General features: G+C 64.3%; 1 protein-coding gene across 1 annotated transcript in view; it reads right to left on the reverse strand.

Annotated features, from left to right (window-relative positions):
• The window catches only part of KIRREL1 (kirre like nephrin family adhesion molecule 1), a 28,596-nt gene extending 5,721 nt beyond the window's left edge, over positions 1–22,875 (reverse strand). The window contains exons 1-5 of the mRNA XM_074929132.1: positions 22,654–22,875; positions 3,143–3,292; positions 2,070–2,219; positions 661–818; positions 399–549 (exon numbers count right to left, since the gene is read on the reverse strand). Coding sequence (XP_074785233.1) covers positions 399–549; positions 661–818; positions 2,070–2,219; positions 3,143–3,292; positions 22,654–22,714 — 670 coding nt within the window. The 5' untranslated portion in view covers positions 22,715–22,875. The remainder of the gene's footprint in view (positions 1–398; positions 550–660; positions 819–2,069; positions 2,220–3,142; positions 3,293–22,653) is intronic.
• Positions 22,876–24,457: the final 1,582 nt, after the last annotated feature.

The raw sequence follows: 24,457 nt of genomic DNA on the forward strand, positions 1-24,457 counted from the left end.
GGTGCTCTGCACCTCTTCCCAGTGTGGGTACCCACCATTCCTGCCCAGTGTGGGTGCTCACCACAGGTGCCCAGCATCCCTTCCCGGAGTGGGTACCCATCATCCCCACCCACCGTGGGTGCCGGCGGTGGGTGCCGGGCCCCAGCCGGGCAGAGCCTTCCCGCAGCAGCCACTGGAGGTCGGTGTTCACCACCAAGTCCCAGCCCAGGCTCCAGCCAGCACCGGCCGGGTGGGACTGGGCAAATCCCCCCGCCCAGGGACCCAGCTCCAACCACAGGGCTGGGGCACCCCACGACATCCACGTACCCCAAGAACTCATCTCCCGCTCCCTGCCCCAGCCGCCCCGCGATGCCCCCGACGCGCAGGGATCGTCCCCTCCGCCCCCAGCACTGACTCACGGTGAACGTTGAGCTTGACGAAGGTCTCCTTGCCCGCCGGGACGGCATCGTTGGTGCTGCGGCAGGAGAACACCCGCCCAATGTCAAGGTCGGTCGGGTTGATGGCGAGCTGGCTGGTGGTCGTCTCCCGCTTGCCATCGGCCAACACCTCCTGCCAGGGAAAGGGGACGGTCGCCGTTGGCTCCCAGCACCGTGCCGGGGACGCCAAAGCACAACGTGGGGCGGAGGGGATGGACGCGGGGTCCCGGCGTGTCCCCGTTACCGTGCTGGTGACGGCTCCGTCCTGCTGGAGCCCATCCCGGTACCAGACGATGGTGGCCGCCGGCTTGGCGCTGCGTGCCCGGCAGGTCAGGTTGTACGGCGTCCCGGCACGCAGCAGGATCTCGGGGGCTCCGTCGATGGTGGGGTCCTCGGGGGGGACTGCAGAAGGGAGAGGGGACACCGGGTGGGTGCCGGCCGCCCGGGGACAGGCAGGCCCCGCTCCGCGCCTCGGGACGCTGAAAAATCGCTGCTGCCCGGATAAAGAGCCGGGACGGGCAGCGGAGGCAGATCTCCGCCCCGCTGCCTGCGGGCAGAGTTTGGCAGCGGAGCCTCAGCTGGGCTGGCACCACCTGGGTATTAATTGCTGTTTTGATCAGGAGCTAAAGCTCCGTTACTGATTTATCAGGGCTCGGCTCTCGGGAGGGGTAAAGGCACCGTCTGGCGTCGGGAGGGAAACCCTGTGCCGGCAGAAGCCAGGCAGGAGGCACAAGCCGGGCGCCGTGGCCTGGTTTGGGGTGTCCCCAAGGTGGGGGCTTGGAGAGGGGGGAGCTTGTGCCATGTGTGAGGAGCTGGGTGCGTGTTTGCCAGCCGCCCCGGGGAGCTGGTAAGGATGGAAATGGGGGCTGGGTGTCTGGCGGTAGTAGGATGGGTGGAGCGGGGGGGATCCCCCCTGCCTGGAGACCCCAATACCCACAGGAGCCTCCTTTGCCCAGGGACCCCCCCTCTGCCTGAAGAACCCCCTGCCCAGGCACCCCCTGCCCTGCCCCAGCCGACCCCCACGCTGGGCAGGGCTGCAGGGGGACGCCGCCGAGCTTGGCAGGGGATGGAGGAGACCCCGGGTACCCCCAGCCTTGGCAGTGCCACCCCAAAGACTCTGGAGGGGGTGGGGGGGCTGTTCCCACCGACTCACAGCCCCCCCAGGCCAAACGTGGCCCTTTCAGCCTGGGGGGAGGTCTCTGGGGGAGCCTCCCTGCTCCAGCGGCTGCCGTGCCGCATCAGTACCCCGGCCACATCTCCTGCTCGCGCGCCTTTTCTCTCCTGTCTTTCTAACGGGAATTTCAATGCCAGGGGAAGAAGGAGAAAAAAAAAAAACAAAAATTAAGAAAAGCAAGAAATCCGCCCCAAACCCCCATTCATGCAACATTTCCGCTGCGGCTCCAGCATCTTCTTTCCTTTTTTTTTTTTTTTTTTTTTTCTTTAACAAGACACAAAAGTCAGGGAAATCAAAGTTACTGCACTCGTAGGTCCCGTAACTCAGGCGCGGCGTGAATATAGATTAAGGCATTAAAGATAATGGCACATCCCGGCTGCTGGAGGGAAGGGGGAGGGCGGCAGCGCCAGCCTTTCCCCTGCCTGCGGGGAACTCGGGGTGCGGTGGGGGGCAGTGGGGGGGGGCTGCTGGCTCCTTACTGAGCACGGTGAGCTTGGCCCGGCGGGAGCGCAGCGCGGCCTCGGTGGCCTGGCACTCGTACACGGCGTCATCGGAGAGCTCGGCGTCGCTGATCTCCAGGTTGTACTGGCCCGAGTCGGCCGTGCCCACGATGCGGTAGCGCGGCCAGGCTGCGGGGACAGGGTTGGGGGGGGTCAGCACGGAGGGGTGGGGGTTCACCCGAATTCTGAAGGGCTTGGGGGGATGCGCCAAGGCCATTTTTTCAGGGAGGAGAGGATGGTGTGGAAGGGAACCCCCCCACACTGTTCGTGCAGGAGCAGCTCCGGCCTGTTTGGGTACAGCCCGGGCAAGGGGGGGGGACACGGGCAGCCAGCGGGGCCCTGGCACATGGAGGATGCCCAGAGACCACAGGATCCCGGGCAAATGGGGGATCCCTGGTGCCCACAGGATCCCGGGCACATTGGGGATGACCAGGAGCACACAAGATCCCTGGGCACACGAGGGATCCCTGGGCACACATGGGATCCTTGGTGCTTACAGGATCTCGGGCACACAGGGCATCCTTTGTGCCCACGGGATCCTTGGCACAAGTGGGATGCCCAGGAGTACACAAGATCCCTGGGCACATGGGGGATCCCTGGTGCCTACAGGATCCCGGGCACATGGGGGATGCCCAGAGACCACAGGATCCCTGGCACACAGGGGATCCTTTGTGCCCACGGGATCCCTGGCACAAGTGGGATGCCCAGGAGTACACAAGATCCTTGGGCACACAAGGGATCCCTGGCACACAGGGGATCCCTGGTGCCCACAGGATCCCGGGCACACGGGGGATGCCCAGGGCACACAAGATCCCTGGCATACGTGGGATCCTTGGTGCCCACAGGATCCCGGGCACACAGGGGATGCCCAGGAGCACACAAGATCCCTGGCACACAGGGGATCCTTGGTGCCCACAGGATCCCGGGCACACAGGGGATGCCCAGGGCACACAAGATCCCTGGCATACGTGGGATCCTTAGTGCCCACAGGATCCCGGGCACACAGGGGCTGCCCAGGGCACGTGGGACCCCGCTGCACGCAGGACGGGTACCTTTGAGGCCCTGCCCCATCCCCAGGGCGAGCCCGTCTTTGGTCCATTGCACGATCCCGGAGTAATTGAGCACCACGCAGGAGAGGACGATCCTCTGGCCGGCCACCACCGTCTGATCCTCCGGCTCCTCCACAAACCGCGTCTGTGCCGCTGCGGACAGAGCAGGGGGGTCACTCAGGGCTTAGGGGTGCCCCCCACATGCCAGCGGCCGTGCCACCAGCGCCCGGTGCTCCGTCACGCCAGAGGCTCCAGCGCCACGGAGCTGCCTCCAGCACGGCCCCCCCAGAGCTGAAGGGGCTGCCGGGAGCGTGGGACCCCCCCAGCCTGGGCTCTGCCGCACCTCAGCCCTGTGCACAGGACACGGCAGGGGATGGGGACCGGGACGCCAGGAGGGCAGCGGGGAGAGGGGGGTCACAGCAGAGGAGCCACCTCTCCCCTGGCGGTTCCCCCCTTTAAAAGCTTTATTTCCTAAAATATTCAAATAATTTCCGCCGCGGCGCGGGAGAGGGGGAGGCAGGAATCCCTTCTGGGGATGAGCGAGCTGTGGATAACGAAGCGACTAAGCCCCCAGCACGGCCTCTGCCTGCGTGGCCTGGCTGGGCCTGGCATGGCACAACCACACCGCTCGCGGGGTGCCCCCGCCACAGCTCTGCGTCCCCAGAGAGCCGGGGGCTCCTCCTGCCTTTGATCCTGCAAACAACCCCCCCGCTAGCCCCAAAAATCCCCGCGCCGCAGCCCCGGGCTGCTGCCTCCCTTCCCAGCACCCTCCTCGCCGTGCCCGGGGGACCGATCCGGTGCCTGCCCGCGGGTGCTGGCGCAGGGTGGGGTACGGGTGGTGTCCCCGGGTGTCCCATGCACGGCGTCCCCGGGTGCCCAGCTGTGCTGACGGGTACAGAGAGAGTCAGCATCGGGCAGCCCCCAAACCCCGGGACACGGCACCCCAGGGTCCCCGGGATGGGGCACCCCAGGATCCCCGGGACACGGCACCCCAGGACACGGCACCCCAGGATCCCTGGATGGGGCACCCCAGGATCCCCGGGACACGGCACCCCAGGGTCCCCGGGATGGGGCACCCCAGGATCCCCGGGACACGGCACCCCAGGACACGGCACCCCAGGATCCCGGGATGGGGCACCCCAGGATCCCCGGGACACGGCACCCCAGGGTCCCCGGGATGGGGCACCCCCGGATCCCTGGGGTGGGGTACCCAGGGACCCCGGGGATAGGACACCCCCAGGTCTAGCACCCCGGGATCCCCGTGATGGCCCGTGCCCCGGGGACCTGCAGCCTGCCACGGTGATCTGGGGACAGTCACCGCTCCCGGCCACCCTGGGGTGACCCCGTGCCACCCCCCCGTCCCCCCCCAGCCCCAGCCCACGCCTGCGCGGCCCCGTGGCCCCCCCGGGAGGGGAGACAGAGCCGGGATGGAGGAAGATAAAGGGAAGGAGAGAGCGGGAGAGGCGGGGGAAGGAGGGGAGGGATGGAGCAGGAATGGGGGGGCCGAGGGGAGGGGGAAAATAAAAAGCAGAGCGGAGATCAAAGAGGAAGGTGCCTGGAGAGAGGTGGTGGGCGTGAGGGAAGATCAGAGCCGGGGAAGGGGGAGCGAGACAGGCGGGAGGAGGCGCAGGCAGCGGCGGCCGCCTGCCAGACAGCGCGGGGGGACCCCCAGCCCCCTGCCTGCGCCACGGGCAGCGCCGGCCTGGCACCGGCCTGGGCTGGCATGGGGCTGGCATGGCACCGGGCTGGCACTGGGCGGTACTGCCATGGGGATGGCATGGCACTGGGCTGGCACTGGGCTGGGTTGGACTGCCATGGGGCTAGCATGGCACTGGGCTGGCACTGGGCTGTCCTGCCATGGGGCTAGCATGGCACTGGGCTGGCACTGGGCTGTCCAGCCATGGGGCTAGCATGGCACTGGGTTGGCACTGGGCTGTCCAGCCATGGGGCTAGCATGGCACTGGGCTGGCACTGGGCTGTCCAGCCATGGGGCTAGCATGGCACTGGGTTGGCACTGGGCTGTCCAGCCATGGGGCTAGCATGGCACTGGGCTGGCACTGGGCTGTCCAGCCATGGGGCTAGCATGGCACTGGGTTGGCACTGGGCTGTCCAGCCATGGGGCTAGCATGGCACTGGGTTGGCACTGGGCTGTCCTGCCATGGGGCTAGCATGGCACTGGGCTGGCACTGGGCTGTCCAGCCATGGGGCTAGCATGGCACTGGGCTGGCACTGGGCTGTCCAGTCATGGGGCTAGCATGGCACTGGGTTGGCACTGGGCTGTCCTGCCATGGGGCTAGCATGGCACTGGGTTGGCACTGGGCTGTCCAGCCATGGGGCTAGCATGGCACTGGGTTGGCACTGGGCTGTCCTGCCATGGGGCTAGCATGGCACTGGGTTGGCACTGGGCTGTCCAGCCATGGGGCTAGCATGGCACTGGGCTGGCACTGGGCTGTCCTGCCATGGGGCTAGCATGGCACTGGGCTGGCACTGGGCTGTCCTGCCATGGGGCTAGCATGGCACTGGGTTGGCACTGGGCTGTCCTGCCATGGGGCTAGCATGGCACTGGGCTGGCACTGGGCTGTCCAGCCATGGGGCTAGCATGGCACTGGGCTGGCACTGGGCTGTCCAGCCATGGGGCTAGCATGGCACTGGGCTGGCACTGGGCTGTCCAGCCATGGGGCTAGCATGGCACTGGGCTGGCACTGGGCTGTCCAGCCATGGGGCTAGCATGGCACTGGGTTGGCACTGGGCTGTCCAGCCATGGGGCTAGCATGGCACTGGGCTGGCACTGGGCTGTCCAGCCATGGGGCTAGCATGGCACTGGGCTGGCACTGGGCTGCCCTGGCACAGCACGGTGATGTTTTTGGCAGGTGACGGTGACGGGCAGCGAGGAGCTGCCCGCTCGGGGTGCTCTGCCCTCTGCCCGCCCCGCTGGCACCCCCGGGGCTGCTGCCCCTGCCCGGCCCCGGCAACCCCCAACTCGGCTGCTAACGCTGGCAGCGGGCAACCAGCCACGGCGGGTGTTTGGGCAGCTGCTTCCCCCACGTCCAAGGGCACCGCCGCAGCGGGGACACCCCGTGGTACCCACCCAGCGTGGGGGGGGGAGGCTGCGACCGCCACCAGCCCCCCCCCCGTGCCCCCCAAGCCCCAAAACACCCATCTGGGACCCCCCTGCACCCCCCTCCCCCCCCCCAGTGCCAGCCGAGGCGATGGGTCACAGCGGGTTGTCACAGCGTGGGGGCCACCAGCGCCGCAGCGCTTCTGCCCCCCCCCCCCCCCGCGCCCTGCGTCCACCAAGGTTGGGGGGGGGACACAATGTCTCCCCCCCCCCCCCCCGCCATCCAGCACCCCCCCGCGCCGCCCGGCGAAGGAACGTTTAGTCTGGAGGAGGGCGATAGGCGGGGGGGGGACGCGCGCCAGGCGATGGCCGCGGCGCAGCGAGCGCTGAAAGGCTTTCCGTGTCGCGGGGCCTTGACATCGCGGAGAGGAGACGGGCGCTGCCCCCCCCCGCACCCCGCGGGGGATCGGGCACGGCGGCTCTGGGCTCAGCGCGCATGCACACGTGTGTGCGTGGGCACACAGGCGTGGGGCCACGGCTCTGTGTGTGTGGGAACGTGTGTAAGGGCACATGGGGAGGTGCATGTGTCCGTGGATGGTGTGTGTGTGCGTGTGGGAGGGTGCATGCGTGCACGGGAACATGTGTATGTGTGCACGGGAACATGGATGTGTCGGTGGATTGGGCATGCGTGCATGGGAACATGTGTATGTGTGCATGGTAACATGGATGTGTCGGTGGATTATGCATGTGTGCACGGGAACATGTGTACGTGTGCGTGGGAACATGGATGTGTCGGTGGATTGTGCATGTGTGCACAGGAACATGTGTACGTGTGCACGGGAACATGGATGTGTTGGTGGATTGTGCATGCGTGCACGGGAACATGTGTACGTGTGCGTGGGAACATGGATGTGTCGGTGGATTGTGCATGTGTGCACAGGAACATGTGTACGTGTGCACGGGAACATGGATGTGTTGGTGGATTGTGCATGCGTGCACGGGAACATGTGTACGTGTGCGTGGGAACATGGATCTGTCGGTGGATTGTGCATGTGCACGGGAACATGGATGTGTCGGTGGATTGTGCATGTGTGCACAGGAACATGTGTACGTGTGCGTGGGAACATGGATGTGTCGGTGGATTATGCATGTGTGCACGGGAACACGGATGTGTCGGTGGATTGTGCATGGGAACATGTGTATGTGTGCGTGGGAACATGGATGTGTCTGTGGATTGTGCATGCGTGCACGGGAACATGTGTACGTGTGCGTGGGAACATGGATGTGTCGGTGGATTATGCATGTGTGCACTGGAACATGGATGTGTCAGTGGATTGTGCATGTGTGCACGGGAACATGTGTACGTGTGCGTGGGAACATGGATGTGTCGGTGGATTGTGCAGGTGTGCACGGGAACATGGATGTGTCTGTGGATTGTGCATGCGTGCACGGGAACATGTGTACGTGTGCACAGGAACATGGATGTGTCGGTGGATTGTGCATGTGTGCATGGGAACGTGTATGTGTGCATGTGCATGTATGCATGGGAATACATATATGTGCATGGGAACATGCGTCTGTGCATGGGAATAGACATATGTGCATGGTACCATGTGCCCATGTGCACAGGAACACGTGCATGTGTGCGTGGATTATGCATGTGTGCAGGGGAACATACACGTGCCCACGGCTTGTGCCTATATGTGTGTGGGAACACATGTATGTGTGCGTAGGAATACACACGTGTGCATGGGAACACATGTCCATGGGAACACATGTATGTGAGCACAGGAACATGCCTGCATCCATGGGAACATGTATGTGTCCATGAGAAAACACATATGTGAGCACAGGAACACGCCTGTGTCCACGGGAACATACATGTGCCCACAGGAAAACACATGTGAGCACAGGAACACGCTGTGCCCACGGGAACATACATGTGCCCATGGGAAAACACATATGTGAGCACAGGAACACACCCGTGTCCACGGGAACATACATGTGTCCAGAGAAACACACATATGTGAGCACAGGAACACGCCTGCACCCACGGGAACATACATGTGCCCATGGGAAAACACATATGTGAGCACAGGAACACGCCTGTGCCCACGGGAACATACATGTGCCCATGGGAAAACACATATGTGAGCACAGGAACACACCCGTGTCCACAGGAACATACATATGCCCACAGAAACACAAGTATGTGAGCACAGGAACACGCCTGTGTCCATGGGAAGATACATGTGCCCACGGGAAAACACATATGTGAGCACAGGAACACGCCTGCGCCCACGGGAACATACATGTGCCCATGGGAAAACACATATGTGAGCACAGGAACACGCCTGCATCCACAGGAACATACATGTGCCCACAGAAACACACGTATGTGAGCACAGGAACACGCCCGTGCCCACGGGAACACCCACATGTGCCCGGCAGCGCCCGCCCACCCCCTCAGGAACACACACACACGTGTGCTGGGACACGCAAGCAGCCGAACACGCGTGTCCGGGGTGGGCGGGGGCCCTGGGGGGGGTCTCCTGGGCCGTGGCGGGGCCGGGGGGGGGGCGGGGAGCCCCGCTGCGGGCCCTGTCTCCCCGGGTTTATCGGCGAGGGGCGGATGAGGCCCCGGGGCGGGTGCTCCAACCCCCCCCTCTCCTCTCGCTGTTAAACTCCGGGTTCAGAGAAAAGCTTTTCATTCGCGCTGACAGCTTTCAGATGGAGCTAAAGCTCCCCGCGCTAGAGGGTTGGTTTTTTTTTTTTTTTTTAATTTATTTTTTATTTTTTTTTATTATTATTTTATCTCTCTCCCTCCTCCCCTTCCTCTTCTCGCTGCTTTTAAATTTAAGCCTTTCCCCCTTTCCTCTTCCCAAGTTGTTCGCTTCTATTTATACGGACAGGAAAAAAAAAAAAAAAAGAACAAAAAAAATAATTTAGGCAGGGAGGGGAATTAAAAAAAAAAAAAACACACAAAAAAAAAACCCAAACCGCAACCAACCCCAAACCCCTCCGCTGGTTTTATTCCGCGGGAGAGAAAAGAGGATTTGGCTTCCCCGCGGCCCTGCCCGGCGGGAGGGGTGGGAGAGGGGCCGGAGCCGCGCTGGAGGCTGCGCACGGGGCATCGACACCGTCCCTGTCCCCCCACTGCTGTCCCTGTCCCCCCACTGCTGTCCCCGACCCCCCACTGCTGTCCCCGGCCCCCCACTGCTGTCCCTGTCCCCCCATTGCTGTCCCCGTCCCCCCACTGCTGTCCCCGTCCCCCCCCCACTGCTGTCCCTGTCCCCCCACTGCTGTCCCCGTCCCCCCACTGCTGTCCCCGTCCCCCCCCCACTGCTGTCCCCGTCCCCCCACTGCTGTCCCCGACCCCCCACTGCTGTCCCCGTCCCCCCACTGCTGTCCCTGTCCCCCCACCGCTGTCCCCGTCCCCCCACTGCTGTCCCTGTCCCCCCCACTGCTGTCCCCGTCCCCCCACTGCTGTCCCTGTCCCCCCACTGCTGTCCCCGACCCCCCACTGCTGTCCCCGTCCTCCCATTGCTGTCCCTGACCCCCCCACTGCTGTCCCTGTCCCCCCACTGCCGTCCCCGTCCCCCCACTGCTGTCCCTGTCCCCCCACCGCTGTCCCCGTCCCCCCACTGCTGTCCCTGTCCCCCCCACTGCTGTCCCCGTCCCCCCACTGCTGTCCCTGTCCCCCCACTGCTGTCCCCGTCCCCCCACTGCTGTCCCTGTCCCCCCACCGCTGTCCCCGTCCCCCCACTGCTGTCCCTGTCCCCCCCACTGCTGTCCCCGTCCCCCCACTGCTGTCCCCGTCCCCCCACTGCTGTCCCTGTCCCCCCCACTGCTGTCCCCGTCCCCCCACTGCTGTCCCTGTCCCCCCACTGCTGTCCCTGTCCCCCCATTGCTGTCCCTGTCCCCCCACTGCTGTCCCCGTCCCCCCATTGCTGTCCCCGTCCCCCCACTGCTGTCCCCGTCCCCCCACTGCTGTCCCTGTCCCCCCCACTGCTGTCCCCGTCCCCCCATTGCTGTCCCTGTCCCCCCACTGCTGTCCCCGTCCCCCCATTGCTGTCCCCGTCCCCCCACTGCTGTCCCTGTCCCCCCCACTGCTGTCCCCGTCCCCCCACTGCTGTCCCTGTCCCCCCACTGCTGTCCCCGTCCCCCCACTGCTGTCCCTGTCCCCCCACTGCTGTCCCCGTCCCCCCCCCACTGCTGTCCCTGTCCCCCCACTGCTGTCCCCGTCCCCCCACTGCTGTCCCTGTCCCCCCACTGCTGTCCCCGTCCCCCCCCCCACTGCTGTCCCTGTCCCCCCACTGCTGTCCCCGTCCCCCCACTGCTGTCCCCGTCCCCCCCCCACTGCTGTCCCCGTCCCCCCACTGCTGTCCCCGACCCCCCACTGCTGTCCCCATCCCCCCACTGCTGTCCCCCCTGTCCCCCCCCCGTCCCCGCGCTGTCCCAGCCCCAGCGCCCTCAGCCACTCGTCACCAACGGTTCAGAGAGAGAAAAAAAAAAAAAAAAAAAAAAAATCAAAAAGCTCAAGCCCTGAAATAACCCAGCGGGGATGGAGGGGGGGGACCCCGCGCACCCCGGGACCGGCTGAGTGGGGAAACTGAGGCACGGGGGTGTGGGGGGGCTGAGCTCCGTCCCCGCTGAGGGCTCGGCCGCAGCCCCCGCGGGTCCCATCCTGCCGGGCGGTGCCGTGTCTCGCCGCGGGGACGAGCCAGCGCGGAGACGTGATGGGGCCTGGCACATCCCCGCGCCCCCCCCGCGCCACTGGGGCTATTTTAGGCTCCGACAATTTTGGTTTTTCAAGCTAAACCCGGCGCTGGCTCAGGGCAGGGACACGGGGAGGAGAGGGGGGCTGGTGGTGGTGGCTGCTGCCCCCCCCCCAACCCTGCGTGTCCCTGGGGGTCCCATCCTGACCCCGGGGGCTGCGACAAAGGTTTCCCAGATGGGATGAAGGGGGAGGTGGGGGGTGTCCTCGCTTTGGGGGTGCCCCCCACCATCTCCCACATCATCCCCCACTCCCCGCCGGCCCTGATTAGGCCCCGACCAGCAGCCTCCCGGCCTGGCCCAGCGCTCCCAGTATGTCAACTGGTATTTGCTGGAGAGGGTCCCCGTCGCCACCCACAATTCCTGAGGCTCCTGCGCCGTGGTCGCCCCGAGCTTGGCAGGAGGAGCCGCTTCCGCTCCAAGTCGCTCAATGGCCTCTTCTATTTTCTTCTCTTTTGGCTTTTTAACGCTAACGGGGCTGGATTGGGGGGGTGACAAAGCCCCAGCAGCTCCAGGACGGGGGGACCCTGGGGTGGTGACACCAAGAGTGGGACCGGCCGCACCATTTGGGGGTCAAATCTGTGTGTGTGTGTCCCGATTCCCGGCTTCGCTATCAGCCCCCGGCGCATCCTCAGCGAAAAGGCATCGACCCCGTTTGCCCAAAACCTCGCCCCTATAATCCCCTTCGGATCGACATTAATTGAATATTACTGTCCTTTAATTCCTCGTTAATTGAATCCCGCAGCCGCGGCTCCGTGATGCGCGGGGGAGCTGGGAGTATCCCTGCCGGGCCAGCACCCTTGGTGGCCAGTTGTCCCCATCCCTGTCCCCATCCCGGCCACAGCAGTGTCCTCAGTAGCCCCTTGTCCCCATCCCTGCTGTGCTAGCATCCTCAGTGGACAGTTGTCCCCGTCCCTGTCCCCATCCTGGCCACAGCAGCGTCCTCAGTAGCCCCTTGTCCCCATCCCTGCCATGCCAGTGTCCTCAGTAGTCCCCTGTCCCCATCCCCACCATGCCAGCATCCTCGGAAGCCATTTGTCCCCATCCCTGCCATGCCAGCATCTTCGGTGGCCAGTTGTTCCTGTCTCTGTCCCTGTCCTAGCCACATCAGTGTCCTCAGTAGCCCCCTGTCCCCATCCCCAGCATGCCAGCATCCTCGGTGGCCAGTTGTCCCCTTCCCTGTCATGCCAGTATCCTTGGTGGCCAGTTCTCCCCATCCCCGCCATGCCAGCATCCTTGGTGGCTGGTTGTCCCTCTCCTAGCCACATCAGTGTCCTCAGTAGCTCCCTGTCCCCATCCCTGCCATGCCAGCATCCTCAGTGGCCAGTTGTTCCTGTCTCTGTCCCTGTCCTAGCCACATCAGTGTCCTCAGTAGCCCCCTGTCCCCATCCTCACCATGCCAGCATCCTTGGTGGCCAGCTGTCCCCATCCCCGCCATGCCAGCATCCTCGGAAGCCAGTTGTCCCCATCCCCACCATGCCAGCATCCTTGGTGGCCGGTTGTCCCTGTCCTAGCCACATCAGTGTCCTCAGTAGCCCTCCATCCCCATCTCCACTGTGCCAGCACCCTCAGTGGCCAGTTGTCCCCATCCCTGTCCCCATCCCTGACATGCCAGCATCCTCGGTGGCTCGTTGTTGTCCCGTTGTCCCTGTCCCCATCCCGGCTGCTCCGGACCCTGGGCCCTGGCTCCGCTCCCGGCGCTGGCGGGTCCTCCCCATCCCGGCAGGAACGGAAAGTATTTCAACACCATCATATGACGCCAGCACATCGCTGGCGAGCGCCCAGCGCCCGGGCTCGGGAGGCACCGGGACGGGGCCGCAACCACCCCGACACCCCCCCACCACCACCCCCCCGGCCATTCTGGGGGTGTCGCTTCACCCGGCTGCTGCTACGTTTGACCCCGATACTTCTGGGTGTGCAATGGCGGCGGCGAAACTGGGGCTGTTTTAACCCAAACCCCTCCCCGAGAGGGAAAACCAGGCGTGGGGGGCACGGGGAGTCCCCGCAAACCGCTCATGGCCCCCCCCGGCCCCCCATGGCTGTGCTGTGCCTGTTTCCCCCAGGCTGCGTGTCCCTCCCTGTGGCTGGGGACGTGGGTGTCCCCAGTGTCCCCAACAGGGTGCTGGCGGGGGCCGTTCCTTGCCTCCCCCCCCCCCTCGAAGCCAGTGGTAGCGAAGCTCTCCGGGGAAAGGATGCTCCAGTTATTTTCATTTTTTTTTAAAAGGCAAAATTATAAAAACAAATGAGGAGGAGATTGGTTCCCCTCCCCCGGCCCTACCACCTCCCCTCTCCACCCGCTTTCGGCACCGCTGGGTCCCCCCCCCCGGTCTCCCCACGCCCCCGGCTGGGGTCACCTTGACCGTGGGTCCCCCCCCCCCGGCACAGCATCCCCCGGAGCCCCGGGGCTCCTCCATCCCCTCCGGGCCACCCCAGCGCCCGCAGTGACCCCGGCTCTGCCATCCCTCCCTGTCCCCAGCAAACTGTCACCTCATGTGTCCCCCCCCCGCCCACCCCCAGTGCCGTAACCACCCGATTTTTCATTTCCCGGCCGGGTTGCCATCGCTTGCTGACACCAATCTCCCAACAAATTTAGCAGCTCATTTCCCAGCCCATCAAATATTCCGCCTCGATTATTCCCCGGGGCGGGGAGACGGGCGCTGCTGTGTCGGACCCCCCCCTGTCAGCGGCAGGGACAGACCTTGGCACCCCGGGTACCACTCCCCGGGGCAGCATCCTCCCGTTGCCATGGTCCCCGAGAGATGCTGAGCATCCTCCCGGGGAAACTGAGGTACAGGGAAGACCAAAGAGAGACGGGAGAAGGGAACCCCGTCCCCTCCGCCACCGGCGTGACCCCACGCTCCTCTTCCCAACCCATCCCTAAATTTTTCCACCCAAATCTCCTGCTTTTTTACAACCAGCCCGGGGGGCACACGGCGGGGGGAGATGGCCTGAGGCCCCCGGTCCTCCTTAGAGTCGGGGTAAAAGTCCGCAACGCGGGGACCACGCAAAACAATTTTCAATTAAAATCTCGTTGGGAAGAGGCATAAATACCGGGGGAGATGACGTGGTGGAATTGGGTTCTATTTTTCCTTCCCGAGGAGCCTTAAATATTCCCCACCTAATAATAATAATATAAAAAAAAATGAACTCCCGACTTACGAAACAACATATAAATTCCCCTCGTAATTACATTACTTTCAGCGCTGCAAAGATGCCAATAAAATATAAACCAGTGCCGGGCAGAGAGAGGAAAACAGAGAAGAAAATAAATGAATTGCTGGAGTGCGGCATGGCAAAGGAGCCAGGCCGGGGCAGGGGGGGCCCGGGGGCTGCCCAGGGACCCCCCCAGCTCCCCCCGCGGGGCTCGGTGCATGTCCCCAAGGCCACACGTGGGGCTCCAGGGTAGGGAAACCCCCAGCCCTGAGGGTTCATCCCAAGGGGTCCCCAGTTTGGGGGTCCCGACAGGAATCTCTGCCCCCCCGCCGCCCCAAATCATCCCGCTCCTGCCCACAGTGCAGGCAGGGGCTGGAGGGGGGGGGTCTGGGGGGGGGTCTTTGTCTCCCTCCCACCTGCCCTGAGCTGGGGAAGGACCCGTTGGCCGCCCAAAGTTGGTGGAAAAACTCGGCCCCTTTCTCCCGCCGTTAATCCCGGTGAAAGGGGGCAGCCAGGCAGAAAGACAAAGGGCTCGGCCGGCCCCCAGCGGGGCGACGCGGGGGGCACGGGGGGCTGCGGGGACATGGGGGGGGGGCTGTGGGGACATGGAGAGGCTACGGAGACATGGGGAGCTGTGGGGTTCTGCAGGGAACATGGAGGGATGTGGGGGGCTTTGAGGGGGGCTGCAGGGACATGGAGGGGCACGGGGAGCTTTGGGGGGGCACAGGGGGGCTGCAGGGACATGGAGGGGCATGGGGAGCTGCAGGGGTCTACGGGGGGCATGTGGGGGGCTTTGGGGACACAGAGAGACACAGGGGGTGTGGAGGGGGGCATGGGGAGCTGCAGGGGGCATAGGGAGAGCATGGGGGGGCTATAGGGGACTGTGGGGGGCTGCCAGGGCCAGGGGGTGGGCACCCACCGGCTGTGTGCTTGCATGGAAGCGTGTGAGTGTGTGTGCACACGCGTGTGTGTGCCAGCCGTGCGCTTGCACGGGAATGTCCGTGTCTCCGAGCTCTGGGCACGTGAGCAGGGGGGGCCATGTGTGTGCACGCCCTGGGGTGAGGACAGACACCCCCTGTGTCACCTCTAAACGAGCTCCTGGGGGGGCCTGCAGCACCCCGGGGGGGCAGGAGGGGGGTGTCCCCTGCTCAGAGGCCCCACAGAAGGGACGAGGGGGGGAGCTGCCTTCGCACCCCCCAGCCTTCCTCCTCCTCCTCCTCCTCCCGGCGCTGCCAGACAAAGGCCTGGGCTGCAGATGTGCAGGACACTACAGATGTTGCTCCTGCCTGATTTTCCGGGGGTCAGCCCCCCCCCCCCCCCCCCCAATATCCTCAGGGACACCCAGCACCTCCCAGCAGGTCCCCAGCTCAGATCGCACCCCCCCACACACCCCAGCCTGAGCCCCCCAAACCGCTGCAGGGGGTGGGGAGAACCCAGGGGTATGGGCCCCCCCGCACTCCCCCCCAGCAGACAGAAGGAGCTGGCGGAGCTTCTCCCCTTGTTATTTCCTCTTCATTTCTGGGGCTGTCAGAATTATGGAGCAGCGCTGTTTATTGGCTTGAGTTTAATTAATTTGTGTAATATCCCTGTTAGGAACAATGTCTAATTAAGACTTTTGTTTGTGTGTGCACACGGAGGGGGAGGGGAGCTCTTCTTTGGGAAAACGGGGAGGGGGGGGGTGAAATAAAAATCCCTAATCGTTAATGAAGGGGGAAAAAAAAAAAAAATTAAAAAAAAAATATTTAAACAGCGCTGGCATCCTTCCACCGAGCTGCTGGTAAGCGCTCTCGTTACAGATGTCTTAATGAGACATCTCTTAATAATGGGATTATCATTCACATTGAATCGGGACAAGCAGCTGTGAGCGCGCGAGGCTCCGATACGGGCCTCGACGTCCCAACGTCTGGAATCGGATGAGTCAGAGGACGAGCCCCGGATTCACCCGCGGCCCCAGGAGCCGTCGGATGGTGGGGGCGAGGGGTCCTCATAGCCCCCTGCCTCAGTTTCCCCACAGGTGGCTCGAGGCCCCGACGGCCACCATGAGCATCGGTAACGAGATGAGGTTAAATTCGAGTTGGCGGTTTCCATCCCCGGCGAATGGGGTTTAATAAAACAAAAAACAAAAAACACCCCAACAACCTAATCCTGAAGGAAACGGGTTCGAAGGGGGAATAAAAAATAAATCCATAGGGACGCGGCGCGGGTTGTGTCGCCATCCGGCTGCGCCCCGAAAGCAGTGGGGGCCCCAGGTCACCCCCCCGGCTCCCAAAGGGACAACATGGGTCAGAATTTTGGCTCCTTCGTCCCCAACCAGCTTCTTCCTCCCCACTGTGGAGGCATCGGCATGGTGGCAGTGGGTGGGGGGGGGCCGATGGGGTGGGAGCCCCCCTGAGAGCTGCTCACCCAACCCACAGGGCTCCCCCCGGCCAGGGAACCCCAGCTGCCACCCCCCCCTGCCCCCTCAGTGAGAATTTGGGGCTCTTGGGTCACCTAGGGACCCACCACCCCACCTGGGATGTCTTGGGGGGGGGGGGGGGGTGTCCTGTGGAATTTTAAGCCCAACCACCCCCACCCCAACTTGCTCACCCCACGCTGGGTGCTGGGGTCCCTGCAACTCAGGGCGGGGGGGGTGTGTGTGTGTGTACGAGCATCGTGTCTCTGACTTGGGGACACACACACACACACACACACTCACCCCACCGGGGTGACCCCGAGTTTGGGGATGGCGGAGGGGGGGGGACCGGGACACACCGAGCCCTCCCTCCCCTCCGGGGCTCTGCAGACCCTGCTCGGGAGAAGCTGGAGCCGGAGGGAGCAGCCCTGGCTCCCGCTCCCTGCTCCTGCGGTCAGAGCCCAGCAATGATCCCACAAGCCTGGAATTTGAGGAATTTCCTGCCAAGGCTCTCTGGAAGATGAGGGAGAGAAAGAAAAACCAGAGCTTAACCCTCAGCTCCCCGCAGCGGGCAGGGGCTGGGACCCCCAGGAAGGGGCTGGCGGGCTGGGAAGGGGGGGTGGGGGGTGCATTTTCAGGGGGAACATGTAGCTTTTTTTTGGGGGGGTGGTGTTATTGCTCGCTGCTCCCCAGCTTTTTGGGCCAAGTGCCACGTGCCGGGCCGGGGGGAGAGCCGGGGCCTTGCCCCTGGGGTTGCCCACGTTGGTGGTGAAAGCAAAACGCTTTGTGCCTCAGTTTCCCCCACTGCTGCTCTCCTGCCTCCTCCTCCTCGCACCCCACATCCCCCGGCCCACCAGGAACCCCCCGGAGACACCTCCAGCAGCCCACGGGCCTGCCTGCGGGGGGGTGTGGGTGGGCTCAGCACCCTCAGCCCTCCCCGGGGGACACACACCGGAGCCCCACATGCCCCGAACCGAAAGCTGCCAGCGATGCAGGACGGGAAAACCCCTCTCGAATGTTTGAAACGATTATTTTCAATCAAATCCACTTGAAACGTCGGAGGGTTTTGAATTTTTTTTTTTTTTAAAAAAAAAGCAAAAAGGGAAGGGAGGAAGCAAGAGAAGAGGCTGCTGGAGCCCCCCCATAAGGGGTTGGGGGTCCTGCTCTGCCCGGGGCAGCGATGGGAAGCACCGGGCGCCCGGACCAGCCCCGTTTTGCCCTCAGCACCCTCCCTGGGATATTCCCACCTCCGCGCCCGCAGGGATGCTCGAGGCCAGCCCGGGGAGGGGGCAGCCCAGGTGCCCCCCCCCCCTACAATCCCACAGCTCCCACGGGGCGTCCCCAGCAACAGGGACCGAGGGCGACGCGTTGGCCCCGAGGAGACCCCGGCGATGGGGCCCGCGGCCTTCATCCCGCTCCTCTGCATCGCCCCGCTGCCCCCCCCATCCCCAGCACGGCCGCGGGCAGGGCGGGGGGCTCACCCGCACCCCCTCACACGTGCTCCCTTGCACACCCACACGCTCCCTCGCGCTGCCCCGCACATGCGCGCTCCCTTGCACGCCCGCACGCTCCCTTGCACGCCCGCACGCACACTTTCCCCGGCTCCTTTTCTTTGCTGTTCCTATGGCAACCCCTCCAAGGCACACAACCGCTCTCCGATTGGAAATAAAAGTTGTTTTTCCTCCCCTCCTCCTTTACTCCACTCTTTCGCTTCTCCCACCCCCCCCCCCCCTTCTTATTTTGATTTCCATTTGGATCATAATCCGCCCGTTGCCATGGCAGCGCTGGCAGCCCTTTATGTCCCAGCCCTTGCAGAAAAGGCCTCTCTCCCCCCTTTTTCCCTTCCTTGCGCCTTCCCCAAGTGGGTTTGCTCTTTAAATTCCTCCTTCCCGCCATCCCCTTGCGGCAGCGACCCCGGCATCGCCGGGATCCGGCCCGGCACCAGGGCCTGGCGTCACCGGCTGCGCCACGTCCGATGCCACGCCGACGGGACGCTGCGGGGGGGGTGTTGGTGGTGGGAAGAAGCTCATTTTCCAGCCCCGAGAGATCCATCCCAGTGAAGCGCCGCCAAGATCCCGGCCCAGAACTCCATCTCTTTTCCAAATACCCTTAACTCTGCCCCGCCGCACGCCCCCGCATCCTCGCCGTGGGGCCGGGAGCCGGCTCTGCCCGAGGGTGACGCGGTGGCCCGGTTGTCACCGAGAGACGTGACGAGGTGTGCGGGGGGGGGGGGGGGGGGGGTGCCAGCGCAGGATGGTCCCTCTGTCCCCTCTGTCTCCCACACTCGCCACTTCCCTCCCGCGCCGTGCCCACTCCTGGCTGGGAGCAGGAGGTTATGAAAATGAGCTGTGTGCCCAGGAGACTGTAATTATCTGCTAAGTGTGAAAGCTAGAGTGATTAATTAAGAGATAATAAAAAGAAAAGGAGGCTAGAGAGGGAATAACGGATGCTTTGATGATAAAACCTGAGGTAAGGCAAGCAATTAGGGGAATCTTTATGGAGAGTTAGCTCTAATCCCCGCGCGGCGCGGGGGGCTGCGTGGCGGGTGGACGGACGGACCCACGGACGGACCCACGGACGGCGGGAGCGGAGCGCCGAGGCCGGGCAGGTGCCGTGGGCCCGTGACCGGAGCCGGCTCCGGGAGCATCCCCGGGGATGAGCTCAGCGGGACGGGGCGTGCGAGCCGGGTGGGGGGAGCCCAGGTAGGATCTAGGCCAGGAGGAAAGCTGGCTCGGGATTAAACCAATCCCGAATTAAAGGATGGGAATTAATTAATGTGGCACGGCTCTGGGTCGGTGGGAGAGAGGTGCCCAACGACCCGGATGTCACCTCCAGAGGGTTGGGGTGCTGGAGGTCACTGCTGACGGACAAGCGGATGGCTCCGGGTCCCGCAGAAAACGGGCAGGATGCTGCTGCCGGTGTGGGGCGGGGGGGGCACGGAGGCTGCCGGGGGGCTCCGCGGTCGGGCTGGCTCCCTCCCCGCCAGCAAACCGGGCCCCGGTGCGGCAGCGGGTGATTCAGCCCTGGCACGGGCTGCCCAGGCAAGTCCCGGCACGGGGCGGTGGCTGCCGCGGCCGGGCCCGTCCCAAAGGCTGCCTTGGCCCCCCCTCAGCCAGACCCCCCCGCGGCACATCCCTCGCACCACGGAAAGATGGGGGCACCCCCAGAGTGGGGAAGGGGCTGCGTCCCTTTCCTGCCTCTCAGAAGGGAAAAGCAGCAGCAAAACCCCACCAGCGCCCGCGAGGCCCCATCCCAGTTGCAAAAATGGTTTCCTGAAGGGCGGCTGCGGGGCTGGGGGGGTCATCCTGCTGCGGGGTGACACACGCACCCCCCCACCCCCCCCCCCCAAAGCCTCTGGGTGGAGGGGATGGGGGTTGGAAGGGATGTGGGGGATGGCTGGCACGGGTCCACGTGGCATCGGGGTGGAGGGGGGGACACGCTGCACGGCGAGGCCAAACTGGAGCCGGGGCAGCTCCTCCAGGAGGGCGGCGCTGGGCCGTGCCACTGGGATGGGGGGGTCACCCCAGGGACCCCCAGGATGGGGCAGAGCCCCAGGGCCACCAGCATCACCACCGCTCCCCAAACGGCCACGGCCAGGCCGCGACGCCCAACGCCACCGGCTCCGGTGGGGGGCACTGGGGGGGTGGGTGGGGGTGAGGGTCACCGTCCTCCCTCACTGCCACATCTCAGCCCCAGAGTGTCCCCCCGCAGGCTTTTATCACCCCGCGGCACACAACGGTCACCTTACAAACCGCACGGGCCGGTGCCCACCGCCAGCCCCATCACCCCCAGACCCCCCCCCCCAAGCTGTACTGGGACCACAGGGACCTTCCGTCACCTCCTCTCCCTCAGGGAGCCACCGAGGGCATCAACGTCCTGCAGCGGGGCCAGCTGGGGTGGCCCTGGCACCATCACCCCTCCTGCCCTGGAAATGGGAGGCCGAGGGGCCGCACCCCCCCATCCCAGTCCCATCCCAGTCCCATCCCAGTCCCATCCCAGTCCCATCCCAGTCCCATCCCAGTCCCATCCCAGTCCCATCGTCACCAGCAAAGGGACCAACCCGACCTCAAACCACCCGGTGCCACCCCTGCTCCTTCAGCGGTGACGTCTCCCCCAGGGGAGCGGGGCTCAGCCAGGGCACGCAGTGAGCGTGCCAGGGCTCAGAGCCACACACTGGGGTAGCCCACGAGCCACGGGGGGGGGGGGGGGGGGGGGCTGATATGAGCCCCCCAATCCCCCCCCCCCAGGATGAACCCCCGCTGCCGCTCCTCCAGCAGCCCCCATCCATCTCTCCGCTGCTTTTGAGAGGGAAAAGGATGGCGGGGGGGGGGAGGGAAAAAAAAAAAAAAACAACCAACCAACCCACAGAGAGAAAGAGAAGAAGAATCGCCCAGAAAATGAATAAATATTTCAATTTGAGGCGCAATCACGGCGAGTGATTGAAACGGGGGGAAGAATAATGGGTTTCATTTAGATAAGATACAGAAAATTATTTAGTGAGAAATGAAGAGTGATGAAACCCATTCAACATCTTTGTGTGCAACCACATGAATGGCACCGACACCCCCCCCGGCCCCCCCCCGGCTCCGTTGTGTGGAGCACAGCCCCAATTCCAGCGGGGGGAACCCCAAATTTTGCCCCCCACCCTTGCCCCGTGTGTGTCCCCCCCCCGGCACCCCGGTTTAGAGCAAAGCTCCTCTCTCCCGAAGCAAAACTTAAGAGGGATGGTGACGAGCCAGGGCTGCTCGGGGGGGGGTCCCCTAGGGATATGACCCCCCCCCCAATCCCCAGCGGACCCCCCGGCCCAGCCTGGTGGCTCGTCCCAGTGCCGAAGCGGCGATGCCGGAGCTGGGCCCCTCTCCCCGACGGGATCCACATGGCACCGGGCGGGAGAGCGGGCGCTTTTGTTCCTGGGAGGGCAGCGGAGCCCCACGACGCTTTTCCCCCCCCCGGGCCCCCTAAGAGGCTTTACACGCTCCTCTTAAACCCCCGAGCCGACTCAATTTTTATTTTAGGTTGTGGGTTTTTTTTTTTTTTTGTGTGTGGTTTTTGGTTTTTTTTTTTTTTTTTTTTCCTTCCCCCCCTCTCCTCCTGGCATCTTAGCAACGCCGCCCCCTTAATTAAAAATTAGATTGGATTTTGCAGCGGGGAAGGAGCCGGAGCCGGCTGAGACCTCGCCAGCTCGCTGCACACATGGCGTGTTTCCCGCTCCCCTCGCCCGGGGAGGCTGAGATTTGGGGAGTGGGACTGTGTGTGTGTGTCCCCCCCCCCGCTCGGCTCCTCTTGCTCTGGGTGACCTTGGCCCAGCATCTCCCCGTGCCTCAGTTTCCCCGAGAAGGAGCCGCGCGGATCTTGGGGGTCAGAGAGAGCTTTGGGGTGGGGTGGGAGCTCGGATGCCCCCCCCCCCCACGACGTGCAGCGAGTGTTGGAAAGCAAGTGGGGGGGCAAAGAGGGTGCCCCACACTCCCCTGACCCCTCTCCCAAGGGCTGCCCCCCCCCGAGACCCCCCCTCTGCTCCCGGCGGATGGACGGACAGACGGACGGCAGCCCCCACATCGCCGGGTCCTCCCCCCCCAGCAGGTCACGTCCTCACTGTTGGGGCACCCCACTGACCCCGGGGTGTCCCCCCCGTGTCCCCCCCCCCCCCCCCCCATCCCGGCTCCCGCCACCCACAACTTCCCGCGTCCAACCGCCGCTGCCCGCCCGCACCCCGACAGCCCCGGGAACGGGGCGGGGGGGTCCAAGACCTAAAAGCGGGGAGGGGGCAACAAAACCTCACTGCCCCCACACCGGGGCACCGACAGAACCAAACCGGGGGGCACCGACGCATCCCCGGGGCGGGGGGGGGGGGGAAGAACGGGATCCGGCTCCATCACGACCCACCGTAAAGGGGAGGGGGGGGGGGGACACGGACACGAGGACCGGACCCGCGGCGAGGGGGGGGTGTGGGGGGGTGTCCCACCGAGCCGCCGGTTCCCGGAGGACGAACCCGCCGCTTTCCCCGCCCGGCCGCGCTCTCTCCCCCCGCCGGGGCCGGGCGGGACGCGGAGCCGCTGCCCGCGGAGTTGGGACTCGCTCTCGGGGCGGCCCCGCGGTGCCGGTTCCCGGTCGGTCGCCCCGGTCGCCGGTACCCACCTTGCCCGTGGCTACCGGCCAGAGTCAGGAGGCAGAGGAGGAGGAGGAGGAGGATCCGCATGCTCCCGTCCCGGCCGCGCTCCGGGCGGGGGGCGCGGGGGGTGGCCGCTGCCCCGCTCCGCCGCCCCGCTCCGCCCCGGTACCGTTAGAGCATGGCCCGGCCGGGCAGGGGCCGGGAAGCGCCGCGGGCTCCGCCGGCTCCGCTCCGCTCCGCGCCCAGCCCCGGAGTGCGCGGCCGGCGGGGCGGGGCGGGCGGGGCGGGGCGGGGGGGCGGCCACGGGACGGGGGGGGAGGAGGAGGAGGAGGAGGAGGAAGGGGGGGGGGGAAGAGCGGGCGTGTTCGCGCGTGTCACGCGTGGGTTTGTGCGCGGAGGGGAGCGGGCGGGTGCGTTGGGGGGTGAACAGGCGTGTGGGGATGCGAACATGGGTGTGAGGGGGTGCACATGTGTGTGGGGATGTGTACATGTGTGTGAGGGGGTGCACATGGGTGTGGGGATGTGTACATGTGTGTGAGGGGGTGTACATGTGTGTGAGGATGTGAGGATGTGTACATGTGTGTGAGGGGGTGTACATTTGTGTGGGGATGTGTACATGTGTGTGAGGGGGTGTACATGTGTGTGAGGGGGTGTACATGTGTGTTAGGGGTGTACATGTGTGTTACGGGGTGTACACGTGTGTGAGGATGTGTACATGTGTGTGAGGGGGTGTACATGTGTGTGAGGGGGTGTACATGTGTGTGAGAGGGTGTACATGTGTGTGGGGATGTGTACATGTGTGTTAGGGGGTGTACATGTGTGTGAGGGTGTGTACATATGTGTTAGGGGTGTACATGTGTGTGAGGGGTTGTACATGTGTGTGGGGATGTGTACATGTGTGTGAGGGGGTGCACATGTGTGTTAGGGTGTGTACATGTGTGTGGGGATGTGTACATGTGTGTGAGGGGGTGCACATGTGTGTTAGGGTGTGTACATGTGCGTGTGGATGTGTACATGTGTGTGAGGGGGTGTACATGTGTGTGAGGGGGTGCACATGTGTGTTAGGGGATGTATATGTGTGTGAGGGTGTGTACATGTGTGTGAGGGGATGTACGTGTGTGGGGATGTGTACATGGGTGTTGGGGGATGTGTACATGTGTGTTGGGGGTGTACATGTGTGTGGGGATGTGTACATGTGTGTTAGGGGTGTACGTGTGTGAGGATGTGTACATGTGTGTTAGGGGATGTACATGTGTGTGAGGGTGTGTACATGGGTGTTGGGGGATGTACATGTGTGTGGGGATTTGAACATGTGTGTTGGGGTGTGAACATGCATGTGGGTATGTGTACATGTGTGTTGGGGTGTGTACACATGTGTGTGTGCATGTTGAGGTGCGGGCATGTGTACTGGGGTGCGAATATGTGTATGTTGGTGTGTGTACGTGTGTGTGCATGTGTTGGGGTGTGAACATGTGTGTTGGGGTGTGGCTTATGCGTGTGTGCACGTTGGGGTGCATACATGCATATTGGGGTCTGTACAAATGTGTTGGGGTGCATGCTTGCATGTTTATGCATGTTGGGGTGTGTGTACATGTATGTTGGGGTGTGTACATGTATGTTGGGGTGTGTATCCACATGCTGCTTTGCACACTGGCAGGTCTGCACGTGTGTGCGTGTGTGCTCACATGTCGGGGTGCCCATGTCTGTGTGTGTGCGTTGGGGGCTTTGCATGTGCCCGTTGGCACGCCTGTGTTTGCATGCGGGTGCACACACGTGTTGGGGTGTGTACACGTGTGTGCACAGTGGGGTCGCTCGGTGCTTTTGTTCACA

The sequence above is a fragment of the Athene noctua genome, chromosome 29 (genome assembly GCF_965140245.1).
Source record: "Athene noctua chromosome 29, bAthNoc1.hap1.1, whole genome shotgun sequence".
NCBI lineage: Eukaryota > Metazoa > Chordata > Aves > Strigiformes > Strigidae > Athene > Athene noctua.